We start from the raw sequence: 23,913 nt of genomic DNA, 5'->3' as shown, positions 1-23,913 counted from the left end.
AAGGGCCAACTCAGCCCCTACTTAGAGAAGAGCAGACACAGACAAGCTCAGGAGAAGAGAGAAGTGGAAGTCAATGCACAGTGTGCGCATTGTTTGTGAGCTGAAAGACACAGCTATCAAAGGGGGAAATCGCGATGGCTGTGTCCACGGGGCACCTTTGGCTCAAGCTGGCCCATTGTGATCTCTTCACACTGAGGCCATTAAGAGTTGGCACCGACCTTGCTTTATCACAGGCAATTGTGATCTCAAGCCGGCCCTGGACAGCCTTGAAAGGCTCTCCCTTCGAAGGTACATCAGAAGGTCAAATCACTTAGTGTCTGAGACAAGCTGCTCTTTGTCAGCCCTTTGTCCCCAGTTGGGAAACCTGCCCTGCATAACATATTCCCTGCATCCTGGATTGGCAGAATTCAATGGCTGCCCCACCTCCTAAGAACCAGGAGGCCACCACAGACTGCCTCCTGATGTACTTACTCTCCGGCTCTTCCATAAGTTGTTTGACTCCAAAGGGACATTAAATCAAGAGGTCTAATCACTGAGACGTGGCAAAACTGTCGTCAAAAACATGGCTCAATTTCCCTCAAATGTCCAGAAAAAATAAGACCCAGAACACTTAGGTTCTGTCTTCTACTGAGCATCATGGGTAACGCTCTGAGTTCTGCCATGTGAGAAAAGGTGTCAACTGTTCTTTGCATCTGACATTTCACCAAGACCACACTGGGACCTGGAGGGGGAGCAGCTGCTGAGATTCAGAGCAAGGACCAGTGTGGCTGGGGAGAGCCCTGCAATGAATGGACATGCTGAGGCTGCTGGAAGGGCCATGCAGGCGAGTGCTCTAGTCCAGCATGTGTGCAGTCAGAGCAGGCATTGAATAACCCCATCCTGCTTTGGGTCTCAGATTGTACCAGACCCTATGATAGCATGTACAGGGGAAACGGCAAACCCTTCAGGGATGGGAGCCCCACAGCTTTCTTTGGAAGTGGAAGGGAAGCCTCACACCAGAAAACAGGCATGGAAGCTTGAGAACCCAAGATGAGAAAAGAGGCAGAAAGGAGTCGGGCTCCGAGCAGAAACTCAGTACAACCAGAACCATCACAGACCACTAACACCATTCATGCCTCATTCTGTTACTGAGCTTAGGGTCACACGCGGTGCCCCATCCAACAAGCCAGGTTTGCACACCCCTCTCAAGGAGACAACTAAAAGCCAAATGAATGTGAAAAGCACAAGAAGGAGACTTAATCAGCATGTCTCCATGGGAAGCAGGACAAAGAGACCAGTGACACACTGTCTCCCTCACTGAGACCCTTTTTAGGGTCCTGACATGAGGTTCAGGCTAAATAGAGACCAGTGTTATGCCATCTCAGCAGTTCCAGTCAGGATGTGCTTGCTCCCATCACTATCCTCCTGCAGGCTCTGCTGCTGGTGGTCTGATGAGCCCCCAGCTGTGAAATCCCTTACAGGACACACCCCTCCTCTGGCTGGCACTGAGCTCCAGCCTTTCTGTTCCCAAACTGGGATTCTAGGGGTCATTTCCCATCCACAAGAGTGCTATGTTTCAGTGTCCTTGCCAGTAGGGATACCATTGTCTTTTTAAAATACCTTCATCTCTAACAGGCCTGCTATACTCCATAGGGAGAAGAAAGAAAAGGGGTAACACCCAATTATCTAGCTTTCCTTTTTAACAAACTCTGGAACACAGCTACTCAATCAAGTTAAGTTGGTCCCTAGGTGCATCCACCTGCATCCCATGCTCATTATTACATCGTTACATTGTTAGATATTACATGTCAGTCATGTCTGAGATGGTCCTGTACCATGGATTCCTGACAGTCACCCTGCGCTGAGTCTCACCTATGCCCGGGGCATTGTTTTGAGCCATGAAATGAATTTCAGAGGACTGAAAACTCTCAGCTTCAAGACCCTTTCTACCCTGATGTTCACCCAACACATGTGACTACAATATAGCAAGATTGTGACAAAAAGGAAGAAAGAGAAAGATCAGCCACCTAGCATGATAAACTCGAGGAGGTCCAGATCAAAAGAATTTGAATTCTTCTCTTCCTCATATAGCTGAATACAGAACACAAAGAAGCACCAGGCCCCTAGGGCCTTTGCACTCTCTCTGTGACATGCCTGCCTCTGCCATCTCAAAACCAGCTCTGATAGGCTGAGGAACATGCCAACAAAAGCAAGAAGAGCCGCTGCTGATTTTGGAAAGCAGACTGCATCACGCCTGTCTTATCAGCACATCTAGATCATGCCCCTTTCTTTATGATGACCTTTCTAGGAGACAGTGGATGCCTATAAAAGTGGGGTGCAGCCTTGGGGTGGACAGTCAGAGGCAGGAGCAGGAGGAGAAGCAGCTTCTGAAGACGTTGACCCTTCGGAGGGACAAGGTAAGGACTGCCCAGAGGGATGCACTAAAAATGGCAGGCTACGTGGGAACGACCATGGGACGGGTCACCTCTGGACAGATGACTAGAGCTTATTCACTGATGATCTAGAATGTTCCTCTGCTGCTGAACTGCAGGACACTTGGCCTAAAGTGGGACAGTGGATATGAAGGCTGATTGGGAGACTATTTTCTTTTTTTTTTTTTTTTTCTTTTGGTTTTTCGAGACAGGGTTTCTCTGTGTAACAGCCCTGGCAGTCCTAGAACTAGCTCTTGTAGACTAGGCTGGCCTCGATCTCATGGAGATCTGCCTGCCTCTGCTTCCTGAATACTGGGATTGAAGGCATGCCCAGATGGAAGACTGTTTTCTGAAGAAAACAGAAAACTGACTGTTGAATTCTGAGAGAGGTCCATCAAGTCAGCATCGCCATGAACTCATTAAGAGGCACAGATGCCCACTTGTCCTAACAGTGTGTTTAGATGGATGTAATACTGTTTAGATTTCCCAGAGCTCAGAGAGGAAAGGGAGAAGTCTGGTGGAAATGTGGCAAGATTTAGTTTTCAAAAATGCAATTTATTCCAGGTAAGGAATTGTCACTGGCTTGAATTACTGGAACCCTTTCTGATGGCAATGGCAATAGAGGGCTTACTTTGGCTAGTGTGTGTGTACACAATGCCTATCTAAACCATCACAGCCACTGTCTAAGGTTCATCAGCTTCTCAGACTAAGGCCCCTCAGCTCTGGGAAGACACGGGTACTGGAGACTACTGGAGTATGAAAAGAGGACGGGGCATGGAAAGATTGGAAGGATGAAAGGAGAGGGATTATACATGATATTTTAAATCAACATCAAGTAATTACCAGAGTGGTACCAGTCACAGGTGGAGGAGGCACTTGCTGGGCAGGTATGCCGCAGGAGCCTCCATTGTGCCAGGCAGCAGCAGTGTTTCTGTAAAGCAGGGGCTATACCTGAGGTCTGAGGAATGGTTGTTGTAAACAGGAATACATATGCAGGGTCCTGTCTTTCATTAAGAAAATAGAACTTATTTCCCTTCAGGATCAGGATTTGACAGAAGTGACCTACTGATTCTGACAACTTTCCCAAAGGTCACAGCAAAGACCCAGACCCCCCAGTACTATAAACCATGGCAGGTGAATGAGGGCAAAAGGGAAGAAATGTCACAGTGCAACACATATCTTAAAGGCAGATGTCAGAGACACATACCTCAGCACCGCTCTAAATCTGAAGAGAGGGGACAGCGAAACCACTCAGCTGCTAACGACACGTGCTGCCAATCCAGATGGACTCAGTTTGATCCCTGCAACCCACATGACAGAAAGAAAGAACCAACTCCATCAACTCCTCCTGGAACTTACACATAACTAAGAACACACAAAGAGGAGCAATGAATAACTGTAATCCAAATACTAAGAAGCAGGCCAGGCATGGAGGGGCACAGCTTTAATCCCAGCACTGGAGGGACAGAGGCAACAGTTCTCGGTGATGTCACGGCCAGGCAGAACCAGAAAGCAAGCTTCAGGAAAGCTGGGACTGTAGACTGAGACCCTGTCTCAAAATGAATAATCAGCTGAATCAAGTAAATGTCAGAGACAAAGCACTTAGAGAATAAGCATAAGAGAGGAATCTGAGAAGGGGAGATGGGAAATAATCTCCAGGAGTGACCAGCACAGCTCAGATCCACCATGAATGAGGAAAACCACCCAAGACAGGGAAACCAGGATAAGAATGGGGCCTAATGCCCAACTTTGCTGGCACAGTTCTATAAGATGTCTCAGGGAAAGTCTAGTACTAGCTACTCACTAAGAAGACACTTGGGGAAGAAACCTGAGATTGGAGCTAAGGTCTTGACATATTCACAGACAGGGACTAGGACACAACCAGGGGCTAGGACATAACTCAGCGTTAGAGCAGTTGTATAACATGGGCAAGTCCTGTGTACAAACTCAGCACTGAGAAACAAAAGAGGGGAGAAATTCATATTGGGGATAATACAAAGATATGTAACTGTACAGTATAGGGGGATGATATATATGAGCCCAGGAAGTCAGAGCTCAGGACAGGGCTCAGACAACATTGACAGGTTGCAGTCAATCCTGGACATTTACCAATAGTAGAAACAGAAAGAGAAAAGAGTTGTTTCCATGAGACGTTAAATACTGTGTATCAGACAGAAATTTCCATGAACAGAGGAGAAACTGGAGTTTCAAAATGTGAAAAACGCGCACTTACAAGAGCCAGGGAATCCTCTACACAAAGTTGCACGCCAGCTCGAAGGCCCATTGGGAATAAGATGTGTGACCCATTTCTCTTCTGCAGGTTTCAGTCACCATGATGTGGGTTCTCTGGGCCTTGGCCATCATGTTGAGCATCCACGCAGGAACACTTGACCTGGTGGAAGCACCCCCAGGGCTGAATACTCTCCCTGCCATTGTGCCCAATGTGAACACCCTCCCTCTTAACCTGCCAACACCACCACGCCTCAGAGATCCCCCCAACAAGCAAGGCTCAGCTCCCAAAATTAATCCAGCTCTCTCCAAAGGCGGCAAGTGTGCACCTGCAGCCAGATACTTCCTCTCCAGTGGCAAACTCCAAGACTGTAAGTAAGACAAACCTCAGCTGTCATCTTGGCTCCTGTCCACACCTCCCATACCCCGAACATTTCTGAGCTCAGAGCAGGGTGGGTCAACCTTCTGAACAAGTGGTTTTCAAACACGAGGATCCTGGGACATCTTCTTGGTGCCTAGAGAGAGAAGGGAATTTGGTTCAAACCTAGAAATTCTGGAACAGCAAGGGGCTGAATCCAGCTAATCCAAAAGCTCTGGGAGATGGTGAAGCTTCATGTAAGGTTCCAATGTTTAATATTCCAGAACAGACCAATGCTACACTGGATGACGGACATGTCTGACCCCAAAGGCTGTCTCTCTATTTGCCTTCCAGTGGGTTTTTACCACGTAGAGTCTCTGTTACACCACAGAGTTTCTCCTTGCTGGGTCCAAAGCTCATCTAGACTCCCACAGTTAATTAACCCTCAGCCTGTTTCCAGAAAAAGGAAACAGAAAATTAAGAATCTTCCAGGAAGCCCTTTACCACATAGGCACTCATTGAACTTCCACTCCACTCTCTCTCTGAGATACACATTAGTCCAAGAGATGAGGATTTCAAAAGCTGGGAGTAGAGGAACCTGGTAGCTAAAAACATGGCAAAGAAGTGATTTAGTTTGTTAAACAAAAATGGATAGAATTTGAAAACTAAAAAAGGACAACAGGAAACCCTTGTAGATCTTGAAAGTTCCCTGAAGCAATGGTCTAGCAAAGGCCTGCATCAGAGCATGACAGGATGGAGATGAAGGCCATTAGCCACTGAACTGTCACAGTGGCCAACTACCACCCCCATAAGTCCAATGTCCTAGGCACAGAACTCAACAAAGAAGGACCAGCAAGGCTGTAAGAGATACTTCAAGGGACTGCTTCAACTGCAATTCTGCTGAGTCAGATACCCTTTGGTTCAATCACTCTTAGCTCTGAAGTTAGCAAGGCTGAACACATTCAACACTTCACCGATATTTATTTCTATACACTTCCTACAAGATCTAGCAAGACAGGATGTGGAGATAGCACTCTAGCAATTAGACTATTTTGCAGCCTGTTTTCTACTACCCAGAATTCCTTGTCTCCCTTTCTATTTATACCAGATGGAGGGCATATGATAGGCCCCTGACTATCAGTGCCCAAGCCTCGGGCAAATGCAAAGGTTACCCAACATAGCACATCCCAGAAACAATACTCTGCAAAGACTACTGAGGTGGTGAGGTGAATCAAACACCAGAGGCGAATGAGGCAAAATGGCCTAGAAAGAAAGAGTAACTGTGCTTGTCCCTTAACTACATGCCTAACTCTGCAGTCCATCGTATATACAAGATATCAGCAACCATAACCTTTATCCCTCATCTGGAAGCCATGCACCACATCCGAACATAAACCTCGAACAAACACTGAGACTGGGGATCAGGGGACCATGAAGACTCTAAAGAGCAGAGCTGATATTGAGGAGTAGACACAAAGGGAAAAAATAGAGCAGGTCTGATGGCTCAGGCCATAACAGGTCCAGTCCAGGAGACAACGTGTGTGTGTGCGTGTGTGTGTGTGTATGTGTGTGTGTTTGTGATATTTTTTAAATAAAAAAAATAAACAAGACAAATTACAAGAAAAATAACATACATATATGGGACTCCCCTCTCACTCCATACCCAAATATCTTTGAAGCAAATGACCTCATCACAATTTAGCTCCATGAGGACTAACAGGAGCTGTGGACAACAGGGAAGGGGGACCTATCTGATAGACAAGTATTCTTAACTAGGGCAGGGGAAGCACTCGAATTGGAAGGCAGAATTCAAGTTCCTATGTGCCCTATATTCCAATATGCCATCTTCTAAAAGGAGGTTGCTAGGGATGATCTGAACAGAAATCACACAGCAGGGCTGTATCTTCATCTTTTTCAGATCTCATGGACGCTCTGCCCCCACAGATCGAGGGCATTGTCAAGTGTGATGACGTTAACATAGCAGGTATACTTGGGAGACTGCTAGCCACGGTGGACAATGCTGACCTGCTCTCACTCTTAGATCCCACCTCCCTCCTACAAGGGGCAGGCGGTCTCGGCCTAGATAGTATCCTAGGCAAAGCAGGGAATGAGGATCCCTCAAAGCCCTCTTCAGGGTCCAAGGCTGCTGGAGGCCTCAGCCAGCTACTCCCAGGGGGCGGTGGTGGCCTGGGCAGCTTACTAAACCTCGGTGGAGACAAGGGCCCTGGGAAAGGACTTCTGAATGGAGACGTGCTCTCCGGTATCAAGAAGCCTTTGGATGACATGATTGGAAACGTAGACAACCTGAAAGACTCTGTAGAGGCCAAGGTGAATGAAATACTCCCAGAAAGCGTCAAAGACCCACTTTCAGATCTGCTCAAGGTCAAGGTCCAAGACCTTCTGCTCGAGTAAGTGCTTCCTTCACAATTCTCTGGGTTTCTGGACAAACTACTGCTCACTGGGAACGCTGACACTCACCCTACAGCAACCCCGGGGACAGCCACCCTTTCATACAGGGACATACTTATTCCTGCTGGAATAGCTGCAAAATGTGACCAGGATGTCTTGAGCTTGAACCACTGGGTGGGAAGAGGAGCTCGGCAGACATAAGCACAGCTCAGGTGGTGGTGAACTGGCAGCCTCACAGGGATTTCTCATGAGGGCCAGGCGGTATCCAGGAAAAGAACTGAGTCTGTGTTGTCGTTCTGCAGCTTAAAGGTTGATGACGTAACTGTGGACAGCATGGACATAACCATGGCAGCAGATGAGATCCAAGTCCACTCGGCAGTCACTGCCAACATAGGTGGAAAAGGGTGAGCCTGTTCCCAAGATGATTGCCAGTTCCCAAAATGATTGCCAGGTCGCCAGGAATTAAGATATGAGGTCCCTATCCTAGAGCCAGATGACAGGGACACAGACAGAAAAAGGACGGTTACCTATTTTCCAGCAAGCCTGGGTTACTGAGTGAGAGCCTGCCTCTGAAAAATACACACACACACACACACACACACACACACACAATTTGCCTTGTCTGGACCTTCCTATGTTAAGAAGCCCAAGCTGTCTCCTGTTAGGCTTTTCTTGTGTATTTCGACACAACTAGAAGACAAAAGTACGACACTCGTGGGTTCTGAAACCAAAAACAGGTGACCTCCTCAAGGCTACATGAGGAAATTATTTGTCAAATATTAACTAACTACTGAAAATGGCCAACCTCTTCATTCTGTGGCATGGGACTGAGGATCTAGGAGCACGTAGACTGGGAACACAGTCCTCCCCTATAAACGACAAGCTTCCCCAAACCGTGAGGCTGATTCCCAAATGCCCGTCCCTCTGCTGGAGCCTCACCTCAGGCAGTATGTCATTCGCCTGCACATCCTCTCCACAGCGTACTTGGACCTGTCATCAGCTTACTGCAGTTTCAATCGGCAATGGAAGTGACGACGAAAGCTGCTATTTCCTCCAACAACACCCAGTGCGTCAACCTTGACATTAAGGACACCCATTTCCAGGTCAACGAAGTCAACATTCAGTTAATAGAGACGTACGTAAAACCTGCTTTCTTTCCACTCAATCAATGCAGAAAGGTACCAGAGGGGCCCAGCTGCTGTCTCAGAGGAGACTGGTCCACCATAGTACACTAGACAGTGAGGAAATGCCAGGAGAGCTGACGACCAGCGTTCCTCTGTTGCTAAGAACAACCTTCTCACACCTATCTTATATCTTTCCTGCTGGCTCTATTTAAGTGACTCATCCTATATATTCCCTAAACAGTACATGGACCTGAGTCAAAATGAAAAAAGGAACCACGAGGCCACACAGTAAAAATCTCTCTACCACTTCTGTGGGACAGCTGCCAATGGCTCTTCTCCTGGAACAGCTACAGGCTCCAGGCCCTTCTGACTAGGCACACACTAGAAAAATAGAAATGCTTCTCACCTGCCCAGACCCTCCTTTGACATTCCTTCCTTCCCTCTGCTATGGCCTAGGCAGGAGTCATTATAGTTTCCTTAACTAGAACATAGAAAGCTGTGAATTCAGATCTACAGCTACACCAAGACAACGGAAAGGTCTGCGGACAAATGTGCTCCAGTGTCTGAAGGGTGAACCCATCCCAGGGGACCTCTGGGCCAGGTGTCCTGTGATTTGCCCAGGTATCTTTGCATTCTCCTTAAATGCTAAAGACCAAGAAAAGAGCTCAGGACTCACGCGTTCATTTAGAAGCCAGACATCATTCATCAGTGAGTCCGTTTGTCTAAGACACAGAAAAACACAGAAACAAAGATCACTTATTTCAGCATTATATCTTTCAGAGTCACAGGAACTGTGCCTCTCCCTGTGCCTCTGCCCTTGAACGATATCGTCCCAGTACTGCTGACAGCAGAAATGAATGAGAATGTAAGTCCAGGGAAGGGGTGGGGCTTCCGCACAGACATGATCCTTGGGAAGGAGAGGAGAAACTTGCAGCTTTGTAAATGCTCTGCTGCTAGGACAGATTGAGGAACAGTGCCAGGGACCTCTGGAGCACAAGGGCCACCATGGACAAGCAGCTCCTCTGGAACATAAGCCTGAAGTATAATTAATAAAATTCAGAGATAGATACTGGGGTTCAACCTGAACACTAGAAAAAGTAAAACAGCCAGTAACATCACACTGCAATAGAGATCCTGCCTCCAGCAGTCTCAGAATGAGACTGACCTGGAGCGGTCTCCTCCGGTTTCATATTCCTCTCTAGTGCTGGCATTAAAGATGTGCATACGACTGCCCGGTTTCTGTGGCAATAAGTGTGGCTACTGGGAATAAGGGTGTGTGTCAGCACTGCCTGGTCTTTAAGGCTGACCAGGGAAGCAGTTTCACTCTCTGATCTCCAGACGAGCTTTACTTATTAAAATACAAATGAAATATCACTACATATACCAAGCAGCAGAACTAAAGAACACAAGATTTGAGAATAGTGGATAACTTCGGTCCAGTAGAGGTCAGGGAAATGGCACAGGAAAGTGGGAAGCCAAGGGGAGACGGGGAGGAGGTAGGATGATAAGACAGGCGACTGGTGTTCCCTCAGCTAAGCTAACCTGTGGTGACTTCACAGCTGGAGAATTCCAACTCCTGTGCCGTCGTTCTCACGAACTTTAATGAGTGCAAGAACGGTGAGTACTTCCTTGGTGGTATATTGCCAGTACACTGAGGTGCCCCAGGGACCTTGGTGGATTTCACAGGGTGGCATACTACAGAGGATGGGCTCCAGGATACCAGACTCCAAAACTACAAGGGCTCACACAGCCTACTCAGCACACCTAGGAAGGAGAATGGCCCAGCAGACCTTTCTCTTAAAGTACTTTCCTTCTGACACACGGAAGACAAAGGACACAGTGCCTCTGGGGCATCTGCACAGAGCTCCCAACCCAAACAGTTTTCAAAGCAATACTGCAAAGAGTCCAATCAGGAGCAGTCCCAGGTCCTCATCTCTGGAGTCCTGGGATCAGGAAATCTCACAATATCCCTATAAACATGCCAACAGCCAAGTTGGAAAGACATGTTTAGTTGAACCACACAGAGAGGTGAAGTAGGAAAATTAGCTTATTTCTCAAGGCTCAGGGTAGACAAAATGCATGGCCTAGATAGATAGTATTTCCTTCTCCAAGAAGATTTTGATACATCAGGTTAAAAAAAAATCTAAATCCTTGGCCGGGCGGTGGTGGTGCACGCCTTTAATCCCAGCGCTCGGGAGGCAGAGGCAGGTGGATCTCTGTGAGTTTGAGGACAGCCTGGTACAAGAGCTAGTTGCAGGACAGGAACCAAAAGCTACAGAGAAACCCTGTCTCAAAAATCAAAAAAAAAAAAAATTTAAATCCTTTTGGGTAACCACAAGCTAACAGCATCCTTTGGGATGTAGAAGGCATCCAAGACAGCACCTTGTGCATGGAAGGCAGACAGAATCAAATGTCCATCTATGGGGGAGACCAGAGCTGCATTTGAGGTACAGCAGTCGTCAATGGCCGTCTAAACTCTCTCCATTCCTCCCCCTCCTCTCCTCCACAGCTACCGGCTTATTCAAGTACAAGACTCAAAGTGCCAGGATATCTCCCAAAGGACTTTCCATCTTCTACTGTGTAAGTATTTGCTGTCATTGCAATAACTGGAAGAAGGCTGAAAGCCTACCTGAGCCCACAAAAGAGATCAAAAAGTCAGGCTCTTTTCTCAACCCAATGCTTTCCTGGGATCAGTCTCCTGAGTACTCATCAGGGCACGGGCAGGCTAGCGTTCTTCTCCGTTCAAACCCACAGCACATGGCCCGTGAGAACCCCATCAGAGAAAACCAAAACTTCGCCCAGCTCAGGTCTCCATTCTCGGGGGATTATAACACAACAAAACATATGGGCAAGCTCCTTCCAACCACCTGCTAAGCAACTAGGAAGGCAAAAGCAGAACATGGCAAGTGATGAAAAAGGAGACAGAGTTGGCTCAGCTTCTCTTCTGCAAATCCATCAACAACCTTGCTCTCAGATGCTGAAACAAAAATCCATGCACATTCAAGAGGACATTCATCAATGACCTACAACACACAAAGGACACAGCCAACCTGAGGGTCAGATTCCTCTGCACATGTCACGTGGAAACAGAGCCATGGTTTATGAATATAAATAGTATAAAGAGATAGTATGATTCACCATAAAGTCAAAAAAACTAACGGACATATGCACAGGACAATGATGTTAGGTAAAACCCTCTCTTCTCTATGTTCACCTCTGAATGTTTCAATATCCCTTCCAGAAAAAGATTATAGCTCAGAAATAGGAGGGGAGAATGCATACAAAAAGAGAATGAAACAGACAGAAAGACAGAGAAAATACTCAGGAATGGCCTTAATCTAAGAACTTATTCCTCCATATGGGTTTATGCCACATGGGAGGGAGGGAAATGGGGAGGAAAGAAAGGAAGGAGGGAGACATGGAGGGGGATATGGAGGGAGACCAGCCTTCAGTTCTGTAGACTGTGACAAGGACAGGAAGCAACTAGTCAACACACATGTCATCATGAAGTCCATCATAAAAGGGCGACTTGCCCTCAGGTGAGGATTCATGGCCTCTCAGGAAAGCCTGGCCACCCTGAGCCCTGCTGCCCTGTCACTGGAGCAAAGGCCTCTTCACCCTGCCCTGTCAGAGCCGAGTCACAGGCCTTCCCTCTCCTTCTAATCCCCTGAACTCACACAGATAGTTCTCTAATTTCCTCTCCCTAGGTTGAAGCCAACATTGGCAAAAGAACAGTGCCTGTGCCTGGAAGTCGAATGCCTCCAGATCCCAGAAACGCCACCATTTCTGTAACCATGTCCACCTCAATGCTGAAGACACTTCTAGTTTATGTGGCCAAGCAGAGCTCTGTCAAGGTGGGTGTCTTTCATCAGCCACTCTGGACATGAGCTGAGACTGTCACTTCTGAGGGAGAAAGTAGAGATGGGAATGAGATCTAAAGGGGTGTTTCATTTTGTTTTGTTTTAGGGAGGCTGGTTTGGGGGCTTTTTTGTTTCGTTTTGTTTTGGGGGGTTTTTTGTTGTTGTTGTTTCCAAGATAAGGTTTCTTATGTAGCCCTGGCTGTCCTGGAACTAGTTCTGTACACCAGGCTGGCCTCTAACTTACAGAGATCTGACTGCCTCTGCCTCTGAAGTGCTAGGATTAAAAGAATGTGCCACCACTACATGGCAGAGATTTAAAGGCTCTCGCCAAGATGGGTAAGACCAATGCCACAGGACACACATCATCCTTAGTGTACAGAAAGGACCCTTGAAGTCTTCAGTAGGGCATCAAAAGCAGAAAAGGGGGTGGGAAGTTAGCATTATGAATGTGCCATCCACATGCCAAGTACACAGCCAGGTATCTTTAAATGATCAATGGCAAGTAATCCTAAATACAGCTCTATGTAAGTACTCTTCTTTATTTTATTGATACACTCCCAGACTCAGAGACAGCCAAGTCACAGTAGCAGCAAGGGCACCAGGCTTATCTACAGAGGGGTTATTTAAAATAACCCAAACCCTTTTAAAGATGAAGGAAAGTAACCTTAGTTAGAGGAGCTCACAGCTGTATAAACCATGATCAGGTGAAGCAATATACAGGAATCTTCACCACACAGTCCATAAGCCTTCAGCAGAGAGATTCCAGGACACAAGGGCAGAGAAGCACACTGCTACTTTGAAAGACTTGATAGAAAGCACATTTCTCAAGGGTTCCACCTCAACATCCATCCACTGAACTAAACAGAGCAAGGGCTGGGAATGTCTCTGTCATTTCTTCTTCTCAGTTGCACCAGCCCCCAGCAAGGAGACCAAGCTTAGAGGACCAAACTCAGTATCTCAACCAAGACTGAAGAGCACATGCTAGCTCATGATACAGCACCTCCATCCTCTTCCCCAAACTAACTGAAGTCTTCTTCACAACAGATGAATGACCTGGAAGCCAACATCACCAAAATAGCTTACACCTTCCAGAAAGACAAACTCCTCAGAGTCTTTTATGAGGTGAAAATAACAAAGGATGGCGAGGACTTTGCCACTGGGAAAACGGTGAGTGCTGAGAAATGAGGGTTCGTGAGTTGGAAGAAGGCCTGGGACATGGAATGAACGCTTCCCAAAACCCTGAGGCCCATTTAGCCTTGGTGTCCCCACAGAGGAGGGAAAGGGTACGGACTCATGTCTCACTCACGCTCCCTTGTGTCATTTCAGCAATTAATCGTCAGCCATAACAGCAAGATTTCAAAAACCAAACTGGTACCAGACATCAAACTCACAAGGTACTATAAGGTGCAACTGCGCAGACTTCAGAGAATGTAAAGACCCTGTAAACACAGAGACATGATGGGTTCTGGGCAGATATTTGAATCATTACAGGGACTCAGGAATTGTGGCTTCTGTGCTCTTTGTCATCTGTCTGTTCTGCTCAGTTCTCCTGCCTACAGATGACTCATTCCAAACCAACAGAGACAAGACTCAAACTCTAAACATGAGCAGTACTGTTCCCATGAGCCTAACATTTCTCTGTTCTTTGTGGCTGACAGGTCTGATCACAGAGTGGAGCCCCCTGAGGCTGTAAGTTGATGTGTCCTTTTATACTGACCCATGATCGCTGGGAAATCATGTCAATGCCAGACCAGTGACTGAGGAGTGGGGGAAAGAGAGGCCATGGGGATTAGAGCACAAACATACTGTGGAACCGAAACATAGGCTCCCAACTGGCTCTCTGGAGAACTCTTAAACCACAACTGCCCATGCTCACACTGACATGTGTGTGTGGGGCCTGCAAGGAGCATATATGTAAACACATACAACGGAAACAAGATACTGAAAGTCTGGTGCCACATTCAGGATAGAGGCTCACAGTGGGTGCCCAGAGATAGAAATGGAAAATGTGTCCTTTTAACAGACCGAGGTATGGGGAGTCAGTGAAGCAGCAGACTCAGGGAACATTCCAAGGCTAGCAATCCCTACATCTCTACTTAGCAGGGAAGCGACAGGATATTCCTGGCTGTGGGCTCAGTGAAAAACACTGAGTAGGATTGACCCCCAACAAAATAGAGACACCCAAATGCAGTCATTAATGCTAAGAGTTGCCCCCTGGATATGAGAGGGCAGAGTTTAAGGAGTGTTCTCTGAGTGCACACAGTGGGGAACTGTTACAGTGGCACCCCAACCCACTTCTTCAGAAGCCTGACTTCCCACAGAGAAGGGTGAGCAATGAGAAGGAAGCAGAGGTGCAGAGCAATGCATATGATCTCAGAGGAGGGTCACGAGAGAGAGAGAAGGGAGCACCATGACGTAGATGGACCCCATATGATCTAAAAGGAGAGTCACGAGAGAGAGAAGGGAGCACCATGACACAGATGAACGGCATATGATCTCAGAGGAGGGTCACGAGAGAGAGAGAGAAGGGAGCATCATGACAGGGATGGACCTAGAGCTATACATCCTTGAACCACATCACCACAGATGCAGTGGCCAACAACTGCGAGGCCTCCCACCTTTGGCCTCCAAGTTGTTCCTGAAGTTCCAAACCCACCTGCGGTAACAGTAGCAAGGTGGCATTGCACAGGACAACACCTCTGCTCATGGAACCACAAGGGCAACAAACAAAAAAGGGGCCCCCGAACTCCCAAACACAGGAGCCCTAAGGATACCTTGAGATCTATCTCTACACTCAACTTTGACACATGGCAAACCCATGAAATAGAAAAATCCCACAGGAATCTGCAGCCTGAGCTGAGGTCCTAGGCCCTAAGGACAAGCAGAGGCCTGCAAGGCTCTACTGAAAATGTCTTCCCGTGTTTTGCAGAAGGAACAGGCGGAAGGCATTTTGTCTGAAGTCATGAAGAAGTCCTGGTCTGTCTTCAATGGTATGTGGAATTAATAACTCTGTCAGCTGCCATAGATGATACATGTTTGACACTAAATCACCCAGCACAGGGCCATCCTGTCCTCTGCCAGGCTACACATCACCTTCTCTGTCTTACATGACAGCAGCTAACACTATAAAGGGGAAAGAGATCAAATTGCCTCCTCTGCAGCTCCCAGGAAGTCTTGTCCATAGGAGCCTTTGGTCCAAGACCACCAGGGCATACAAATGAACAGTGAACCTGGGTCACCCACCACTATAGACATTAGGGTTCTGACTCTTGAAAGTTATATCATAACCGCTTTGGACAACAATGATGGTGGTGCCACGTGCCAGGTATGCACATTCCTGGTTAGCTCTACTGTGGTTTAAATAGTATACTGGTCATCAAATGCACATACAACCTCCAGCCAGGTCCTGCAGTGAGGCAGAGCATCGCTTCTCATCAGTGTTAGACCACCAGGTCCCCACCTGCTTTGGGGGCCTTCTTCCACTACACCATACCTTGCCTCCATACTACAGGCTGGGGTGGACAGTATCCATGACACCATGCTGAATGTGTGTGGCAGTGACTTTCCTAGGGCCACAAACACGTCAGAGATCCCACGCGTGACTGTGGTCAGAAGAGCCACCCCGGTTACTGTTTCCCTTAACTCTTGTCACAAGGTGATTCTTCCCTATTTCAGAACTATATAAACAAATGAATGTTCCAGAAGGAGTGTCTTCATTTGCCTTATCGAATGCCGATGTCAAACCGCTGAAATCGGTAAGAAACTGAAATACAATTCTTTTCCTTGCTTCTCTGCTTTGCTTTACTTGATTTTGCCTCAAATACAGGACCTTACCTATTTTCTTCCTCTGCCTGTGAAATTTGACCCAAAAAAAATCAGCTTCTCTCATATGACTCAAACTTTAAGCTGCACCTGACCCCATCTCTCCCTGTATCTGGGCCCAAAGCAATTCCTAGAGGGTCCAAATGGCAGAAAGTCAGCCTTTTCTCAGGGTGGTTCTTCATGCTCTCAGTTTTTCGTACTGACTATATCAGGTGTCAGAGAACCTTACACAGTCCAGCCTTGATCAGGCAAACAGATCAGATGGATGTCATCTGAGCCTTAACTACAGGGACAAGAAACACAGCCCACCCCAGGTTATATGTTAACAGTGAAAGTCTAGTTACTGACAGCCAGCATTGTGCCAGGGTCAGTAGGTGCTTCACTCAGAAGCATGTGACCCCAGAGTCTGTACTTTACATCTCGGTGAACCCTGACTACACCTACATGGACCAGCCCCCTTTCCAGGGGCTTCCCCTCCAAATTCCTTCTCTGAAGCAGTGCTATGGGATCTGGTAGGGTGTGGGTCAGCACTCACCATGCTGCAGTCAACTTCTGGGTTAAAGGCTGTCTTTAACTGCTGTCTTTCTCTCCCCTTAGAGTGACCTTCAGGCAGCAAACTGAACCCAGCACTGCTGAAGCCAGGCAAAGTACTGAATGACAGCCAACCCCTCTGTGAATTTTTCCATGCAACTCTGAAGCCCCATCCTTATGATTAAGGACAGTAGCAGTAGTCCCTCAGCCTGCTCAGATCCCCTGCCCTGACTAACAAGGGAAAGAAGAAGAACAGTTCAAGGACCTGGGCGCTTTGTAATCAGCTCCTTAATAAACAGTCTCTTCATGCAAAAGGAAAAGATGACTCATGTCTCAGTCCTGGTACATGTTCACGAGTGTGCAAAGATGTTCTTCCTTGGGGCTGAACAATAATATGAGACCACAAAATCCACCGTTCTCCAGCACTCTGGGGACAATCGCGACAAAGATCAAACCTTTTCCCATCACTTTCGTGTTTTATTTATGATCTGGAGTGTTTCACAAAGGCTCAGGTGATTAAACCTTGCTCCCACCTGGTGCTACTGGGAGGTGGTACCTTTAAAAAGTGGTGGCTAGAAGAAGTTCTTTAAGTCACTATGGGCACACCATTCAAGCCATTGGGGATCCCTGTCTCTTTCTCCCCTTGCTTTTTCTTCCTAGCCATCTCGTGGACGTTTGGCTACTCATGGCCATGTGCTGCTCACCATAGACCTAAAAACCAGTAGAGAAATTAGGTCAGAGCCTGGATCCTCTATGACAGAGCTGACATTAACCTCTTCTCCACTTAAGACGCTTACCTTGTTACATTAGTGAAAGCTAACACTCTCCAACTCTGCATGCTTTCTTATGACTAAAATGAAACAGAGGCTGGAACCCAAATCATCCAAGTTGAAAATGGAGGAACACATTTCAATATAAACAGTGAGATGGATCAAAGCAGGTAAAAGTCAGATATCACTACAAATCTGTCCAGTGTTGGGGAATAATCTTTTTGTATGCTGCAAATATGCATTGCTCTCCTTGTTAATTCAAAGTTGAGTGCCCAAGAGCTAGGCAGTAAGAGATTGGGCAAGACAGCCTGAGACAGACGGACTGCTGGAATGAGGAAGGGTGGAGTCAGAGGACTCACAAGTCAGATGCAGAAAAAGTCAGACACTCAAAACGGGACAGAGATAAAAGCTATGATCCTTGGGGCAGCGCATACATTAATAGAAATCGGTTAAGTTGTAAAAGCTAGTTAGTAATAAGCCTGAGTTTAGTAGAACATTTACAATTAACATTAAGTTTCTGAGTCACTTATTTGAGAAGCAGCTGCTGGGGCAAGAAGACTTTCTCCTACAGTTGGGAGCATAGCAGTAGGTCCTTGTGCCACAGATCTTCAGACAAACCACGAATGTTAAACATACAAGATTGTCTTTCCAATAGGAAAGATGAAAAACCCATTCTTCCATCCATAAGCTGAGAATAGAAATGATTAACAGCCTGATGATCTGTGTTCTGTGTTGGGTCAGGCCATATCAAGTTCTTACAACCAACTCTGGGAGGTGACTAGTAATCTAAATGACCCTGACAGCCAGAGGCTCCCCCAATCTCCTATAACCTGGACCAGAGGTGGCTAACAACCCAAATGACCTCAACATTACCTGTATGACCAAGACCAGGACAGACCCATAGGCCCTTAAGCTGGTACAGGTAGTATATCTCTAGAACCCATCTTCCTGGAAGAAATGACATTGTACCCTGAGTTGGATTTCAATGTAATTCTGCTTCCTCGTGCAACAGGGGTTGCATTACACAAGGACACTTTCTTTTTGAGATTGTCCTAGGCTTAACTCCATCGGGAATGAATGGCCTGTTATTACACCCCTCGAAGTCTGACCCAGGTTGAAGTCAGTCAGTCTGCACTGGTTTCATCCTTCTCTCTTCCTGAGGTTCACTTCTCTGTATGACCTCACAAACCATGCAGAGAGGGTCTCCTATGTCCTAGATCAGTAAGTGTAGTCCTAGCCACGCGACCCTGAGTGAAAAGTCAAGACTGTAGTGGCTACAGCGATTCCTGTTTGTAGCAGTCTGACTTATAGCACACATACTAAAAGAGACCTGGACTTCTTAGTGAAAACTTCTTGGTCCTGGAGAAGCAGTGACAGCTGGATTCCTAGGGATCGTTGGTCAACAATCTAGCTCAATTTCTGAGTGCCAAGCCAGTGAGGAACTATTAAAAAAATAAATAGTGGGAACAACAACCCCCAGATGCCCTTTGACCTACACACACACACATACTCACTCACTCATACAAAGTTGTACCTGGCATACACAGACCCACAATTATATGTACAAGAACATATAAAAACATACACATATATACAAGTCAAAAAAATTAAGAAACTGAATCAATAAAGGTAAACTGAATAAATAAATAATAAAAAATAAATGCTGAAAACCTAGAAGCATAAACAAATTAGTTTCCTAGCTTTGTGTGGTGGTGCGTGCTTTAATCCCAGCAGACAGGGGAGGGAGTGGGTAGGGTTTGTCTCTTAAAGGGACAGGACAGACCATTACATTCCCATCTCTTTTTTATAATAAAAAGGCAGGAGGTTAGGCACAACAGGTTAAAGAAATTGGGGCAGCGTATTCTCAAGACTGCTTCCTGCTTATTTGTCAGTGTTGTCTTTGGGGGGAACCTGAGAAGGCTGAGTGCAGGTCACATTCTGGCATAGCTGGTCTCTTTGCTCCTGTCTGGTGTTTGTGGCATGAAAATGTCTCATGTCTCTTACACCTGTTTAAGGTACTGGCAGAATAGAAGACAAAGTTAAGTTTAGGAGAAAAAAATTTAGGACCAGAGATTTGAGAGGAGTGTATCTGACCTGTTTAAGGTAGATCCTTTAATTCAGCTCCCTGGAACTCACAAGAATTTTTGGGGTTTGTGAAAACATAAGTTTTTGTTTTGGTTTGGTTTGGTTTTGGTTTTTCAAGACAGGGTTTCTCTGTAGTTTTGGTGCCTGTCCTGGAACTAGCTCTTGTAGACCAGGCTGGCCTCAAACTCATAGAGATCCGCCTGCCTCTGCCTCCCGAGTGTTGGGATTAAAGGCGTGTGCCACCACCGCCCAGCTGAAAACATTTATTTTTAAACAGCAGCATATTTATATCAGAATGACTGTCACAGTTATTTTTGCATAATGAAAAGTATCTTTAAGACTATGAAAGGCAGCATGAGAGAGAATTTTGTTAACTTGTATTTGTCCTTACACCTTTATAACTTGCAGGTACACACCTTAATGACTAGTATATGTATTACACTGAAATTTGTTTAGTGAGTTGTCCTTTTAAATTGACAAAGTCTTTCAGCTGTCAAACTGCATCAGAGATCTTTGAGAGGGATAAAATTTTATTTGAGGAGTTATTGACTAAAAAACAACAGAGAACTTACTTGGTTGGCACCTAGAGTTACTCCTCAAAGCCCTCCAAGGTTGCTGAGGGTCGTATTTTGCTGTAAACAGCAAAAGCGCAAGGCCTGCCAGGCTCCAGAAGATCCTGTGGGCTAAGAAATCTGTAGGAAGACAAGCCTACCTTGACCTGAAGAGCAAGGATCATGATTCCAGTAATTCTGTCCACTCCACTGTCTGGTGACAGGGGCTTGTCTCCTAAAAGGACAGGACAGACCGTTACAACATTCCCTGAATCAGAACCTTGAAGGAATAAACAGATAAGCAGATCAGATATATATTACCCAACACCAGCCTATAGCATCTTCACCAAGAGGGATTAAAGAGAATTTTGGTACCCAGATTTTGGCATCATTTTTTATAAAACCCTAGTATGAGCAAGATGCTATTTGAGGCATTCAGGGGATAAAATATTTTTTATGACTTGGAATCTGTGTACATAAACTTGTGGAAATCTGCATGTCTTTCCCGTGTTAGACAGAGGCCTCTCAGCCAGGTGATAGACACACAACTTCAGAGCTATCTCTCTCCTGTGGGGTCTACCTGGTGTCAGCTGCCAGGGAGATCAGAAGTTCATTAGAAAGCAAAGAAGCACAAGAAAGGGGCTCTCTTGGTGGCCCTGAAATGAACAGCACTTGTTCTTGGGTGTCTTAGGACAGGCCTTCAAGCTGACTCCTGAGCAATCCATCACTCCCTCTAGGACAGGCCTTCAAGCTGACTCCTGAGCAATCCATCACTCCCTCTCACCAGCCCTTCCCTCTCTTCCCCAGGCCCATGGTGGCATCCTCTTATACCTATTTCTCATTTTCTTTTTTCCGTTTTGTATGTGTGATACATATGTATACATGCAGAGACCAAAGGAGGTCATTTGGTATCCTCCTCTGTAGGAAGCCCTGACTGAAGAAAGTCCTGAATGAATGTGTACTGTGGGCATCGGCACAGCCATGTTAAGGACTGATGTCTTATTTCCATATGAGTGGGAAAAAAAAAGTCTTCCCTGGGTGACTTAGAGAGATGGTAGAGTCTTCCTCTAGTCTGCATGCAATGTTGATAGTGTAAGAAGAAAATGTCACTATAACACACACACACACACACACCACAAACGGTTATAATCTGAAGACTGCTTTCCTACAGAGACTACCAGGGGTTAGCCTAACCTGTCTCCTTGTTCAGATGTATATAATAACCCACCTCCTTCCTCTGCTGGGTGCAATACCCTGGCTCCTGTGCAACTGTATATAATAAATACACCGAGCTCCAGAGTGCTACAGCTTCTCCACTTGAGAGCCCAAAGACCACCTGATCCCCACTTTTCCGTACATGTGTCTGTCATTTTCTCAGTACCTCTCAGCCCATTAGGTCCTCTCTCACCTGTGGTTCCTAGTTCCAAATCCTCGGATGTGAATAGGCAACATGAGATAACCACAAAAACCAGGCAATTATAAAGAGATCATAGGCCACAACAGTGGTTATATGGGGGGAACAGCAAAGAGAGAAAGTGTCACAATTACAAAAATATTTAAAAATCCATATTGACTTTGACTCCTGGGAAGACAGTGGAGGCTAACAGGGCTGTACTGATGCCCAGCAACTGAAGGCTGCTTTTTACTGGGAAAGATAGCGATTGCACTTTTTGTTTTGTTTTGTCTTGTTTTAATTCTTTTTTTATCTGCTCTGTTACATGATTTAGTTTCTTAAAATAACCAAATCCGAATTACATATTAGGTGCTGCATAGATACAAGTCTTTCTGAACCACCAGAAAAATCAGAGCTACTCTCTAGCGGAGGCTTTCTGCTAAAGAACAAAGGCTCACGTTGTCCCGCCCTTTCAAAGTTCATTCAAATGGGTCTGCCAATCTCAACAGGAAACATTCTTATGGACAGCTATTATGTTCTGGAGACTCTAAGAACTATTTCTACATGTAGGTCAGCACAATGGTCTCTCTGCCCATTGTCTGCTCTCAACTCTCAAGAATATTTTCCTCCACAATGGTCCCTTCAACCATTGCGCGCTCTCTCGCGCTCTCTCTCTCTCTCTCTCTCTCTCTCTCTCTCTCTCACACACACACACACACACACACACACACCCCACCACCACCACCACACCCTTGAGAAAGCCTCATCCTATTCTATAATAAATTCTGCATGTCTTGACATTATGTTCCGCAGGCCTCATTTAAAACAGATGGAAGACCAAGGAGTCAAGAAAGACCGGACGAGATTCGAGGAGCACACTCTCCACAGTAAGCAGGGCAAGAGCACAGAAGAGAAGGAAGGAAACTGAATGGCCTCCTTGACTACCTCAAGAAGACAACGAGATCAGACAGGTTTGACTCAAAGACAAAAGAACAGGTGTTCCTCCAGAAGAATGGGGGACTTCTTCCAGGAGAAGCTATTGCTAAGCCCACAAATGAAGGACCAATTAAATGACAGGCATCAAACAAATGTTCTTCTCAGGCCATCATGGAACAAATTCAGAAAAAAAATCAAAGGAAAAGAGCAAACACCTCTAATCCCAGCACTCAGGAAGCAGAGGTAAGGGGAGCTCTATGAGTTTGGGGCCATCCTGATATACATACTGAGTGAGATCAGGCCATCTATAAGCTACATACTGAGACACCCGTCTGGGAAAGAACTCAGTAAAATAATTCCATAGTCGCTGAAACTACATCATACAGCAAAATAACATCAATGACCTATCACAAGAGAGTTCATGTGGGGTAGAATCCTGACCCACTATACAGAATCCACAGTGCATTGGAAGGAAGCTGGTGCCAGACAGTTCAGTGTGCTGAATAAGACTTGGATACCTAAGTCAACATATAGATGCCCCAGAGAGTGCTCGGCAGAGTCAGGCCTGGAGACCATGGTCCACACTTTTCCTCCCCTAATGTGTGGACAGTACGCAACAAAATTCCTGCACGATAAAACCAAAACATTCACAGCACCAAGCACAATGCAGAGCCTGTTCCCAGAAGTTTACTTAAAAACTGTCTCCCAAGTCAACCTAAATGCTGCACCCCAGGACAGGTCCTTTACCCAGTAGGCTACCTGAACATCAGTATCAGTTCAGGCATAGTACCCAGGGTACCACAAGGAGTCTGCTACTCCAATGGCAGACTCAGTAACTAAGGGGCTGCCAAATCAATACCCACAGGGAAGACTGTTGAACAAAGGGAACAAACCACACACTGATTTCAAGAAAAGCCCAGTACTCAGGAGACAATCCACAAGTGCCCACAGGGCAGGCCCTGTTCCTAAAGGGCAGACGCAGTGCTGAGGGGACCACCCACATAGTTCCCACAAGGTCAACCCAGTATCCTTTGAGCTCACAGCCTTCTATTCTCCAACACTGGGTTGGTACCCAGGAAGTCAACTGCAAGGCAACCTCATGGCAAGGGCAGCATCCCAGATCCAACTTCAACCCTGATACCCATGCAGCACTGGAAAGAAATGAAACCCACAGTGCCCCAGGGTAGGCTTAGTGGCATCTATACACTTTACTCAGTACAGACCCAGTACTAGGGGGCTGTCCCCATGTTGACCTCAGAGAAGAAGCAATATCTTTTAGCCTCGTCACATGGAACCCCAAAAGGTTCAATACCCATGGGAATGCTTACAGGATAAAGTCACTGCAGACTCAGTGCTCAGGATCCCAAATGTAGGCTGTCCCTAGGAACAGTAAGTACCCAGGGGACCATTGCATGCTGACATCAGCGAACACCC

General features: G+C 46.4%; 1 protein-coding gene across 1 annotated transcript; it reads left to right on the top strand.

The window, feature by feature from the left end:
* The first annotated feature begins 4,746 nt into the window (after positions 1–4,746).
* LOC130882035 (vomeromodulin-like) lies at positions 4,747–16,834 on the top strand. Its single transcript, XM_057781916.1, has 14 exons — positions 4,747–5,011; positions 6,917–7,406; positions 7,710–7,811; positions 8,387–8,542; positions 9,312–9,396; positions 10,091–10,148; positions 11,041–11,111; positions 12,239–12,385; positions 13,436–13,558; positions 13,718–13,785; positions 14,050–14,080; positions 15,321–15,381; positions 16,067–16,146; positions 16,811–16,834. Exons 1-14 carry the CDS (start codon positions 4,747–4,749, stop codon positions 16,832–16,834), a joined length of 1,761 nt encoding a protein of 586 aa, XP_057637899.1.
* The last annotated feature ends 7,079 nt before the right edge of the window (positions 16,835–23,913 follow it).

The sequence above is a fragment of the Chionomys nivalis genome, chromosome 9, assembly GCF_950005125.1.
Source record: "Chionomys nivalis chromosome 9, mChiNiv1.1, whole genome shotgun sequence".
In the NCBI taxonomy this organism is placed as follows: Eukaryota; Metazoa; Chordata; class Mammalia; order Rodentia; family Cricetidae; genus Chionomys; species Chionomys nivalis.
Note: the sequence above shows the minus strand (reverse complement) of the source record. Positions and strands in the feature narration are given on the sequence as shown.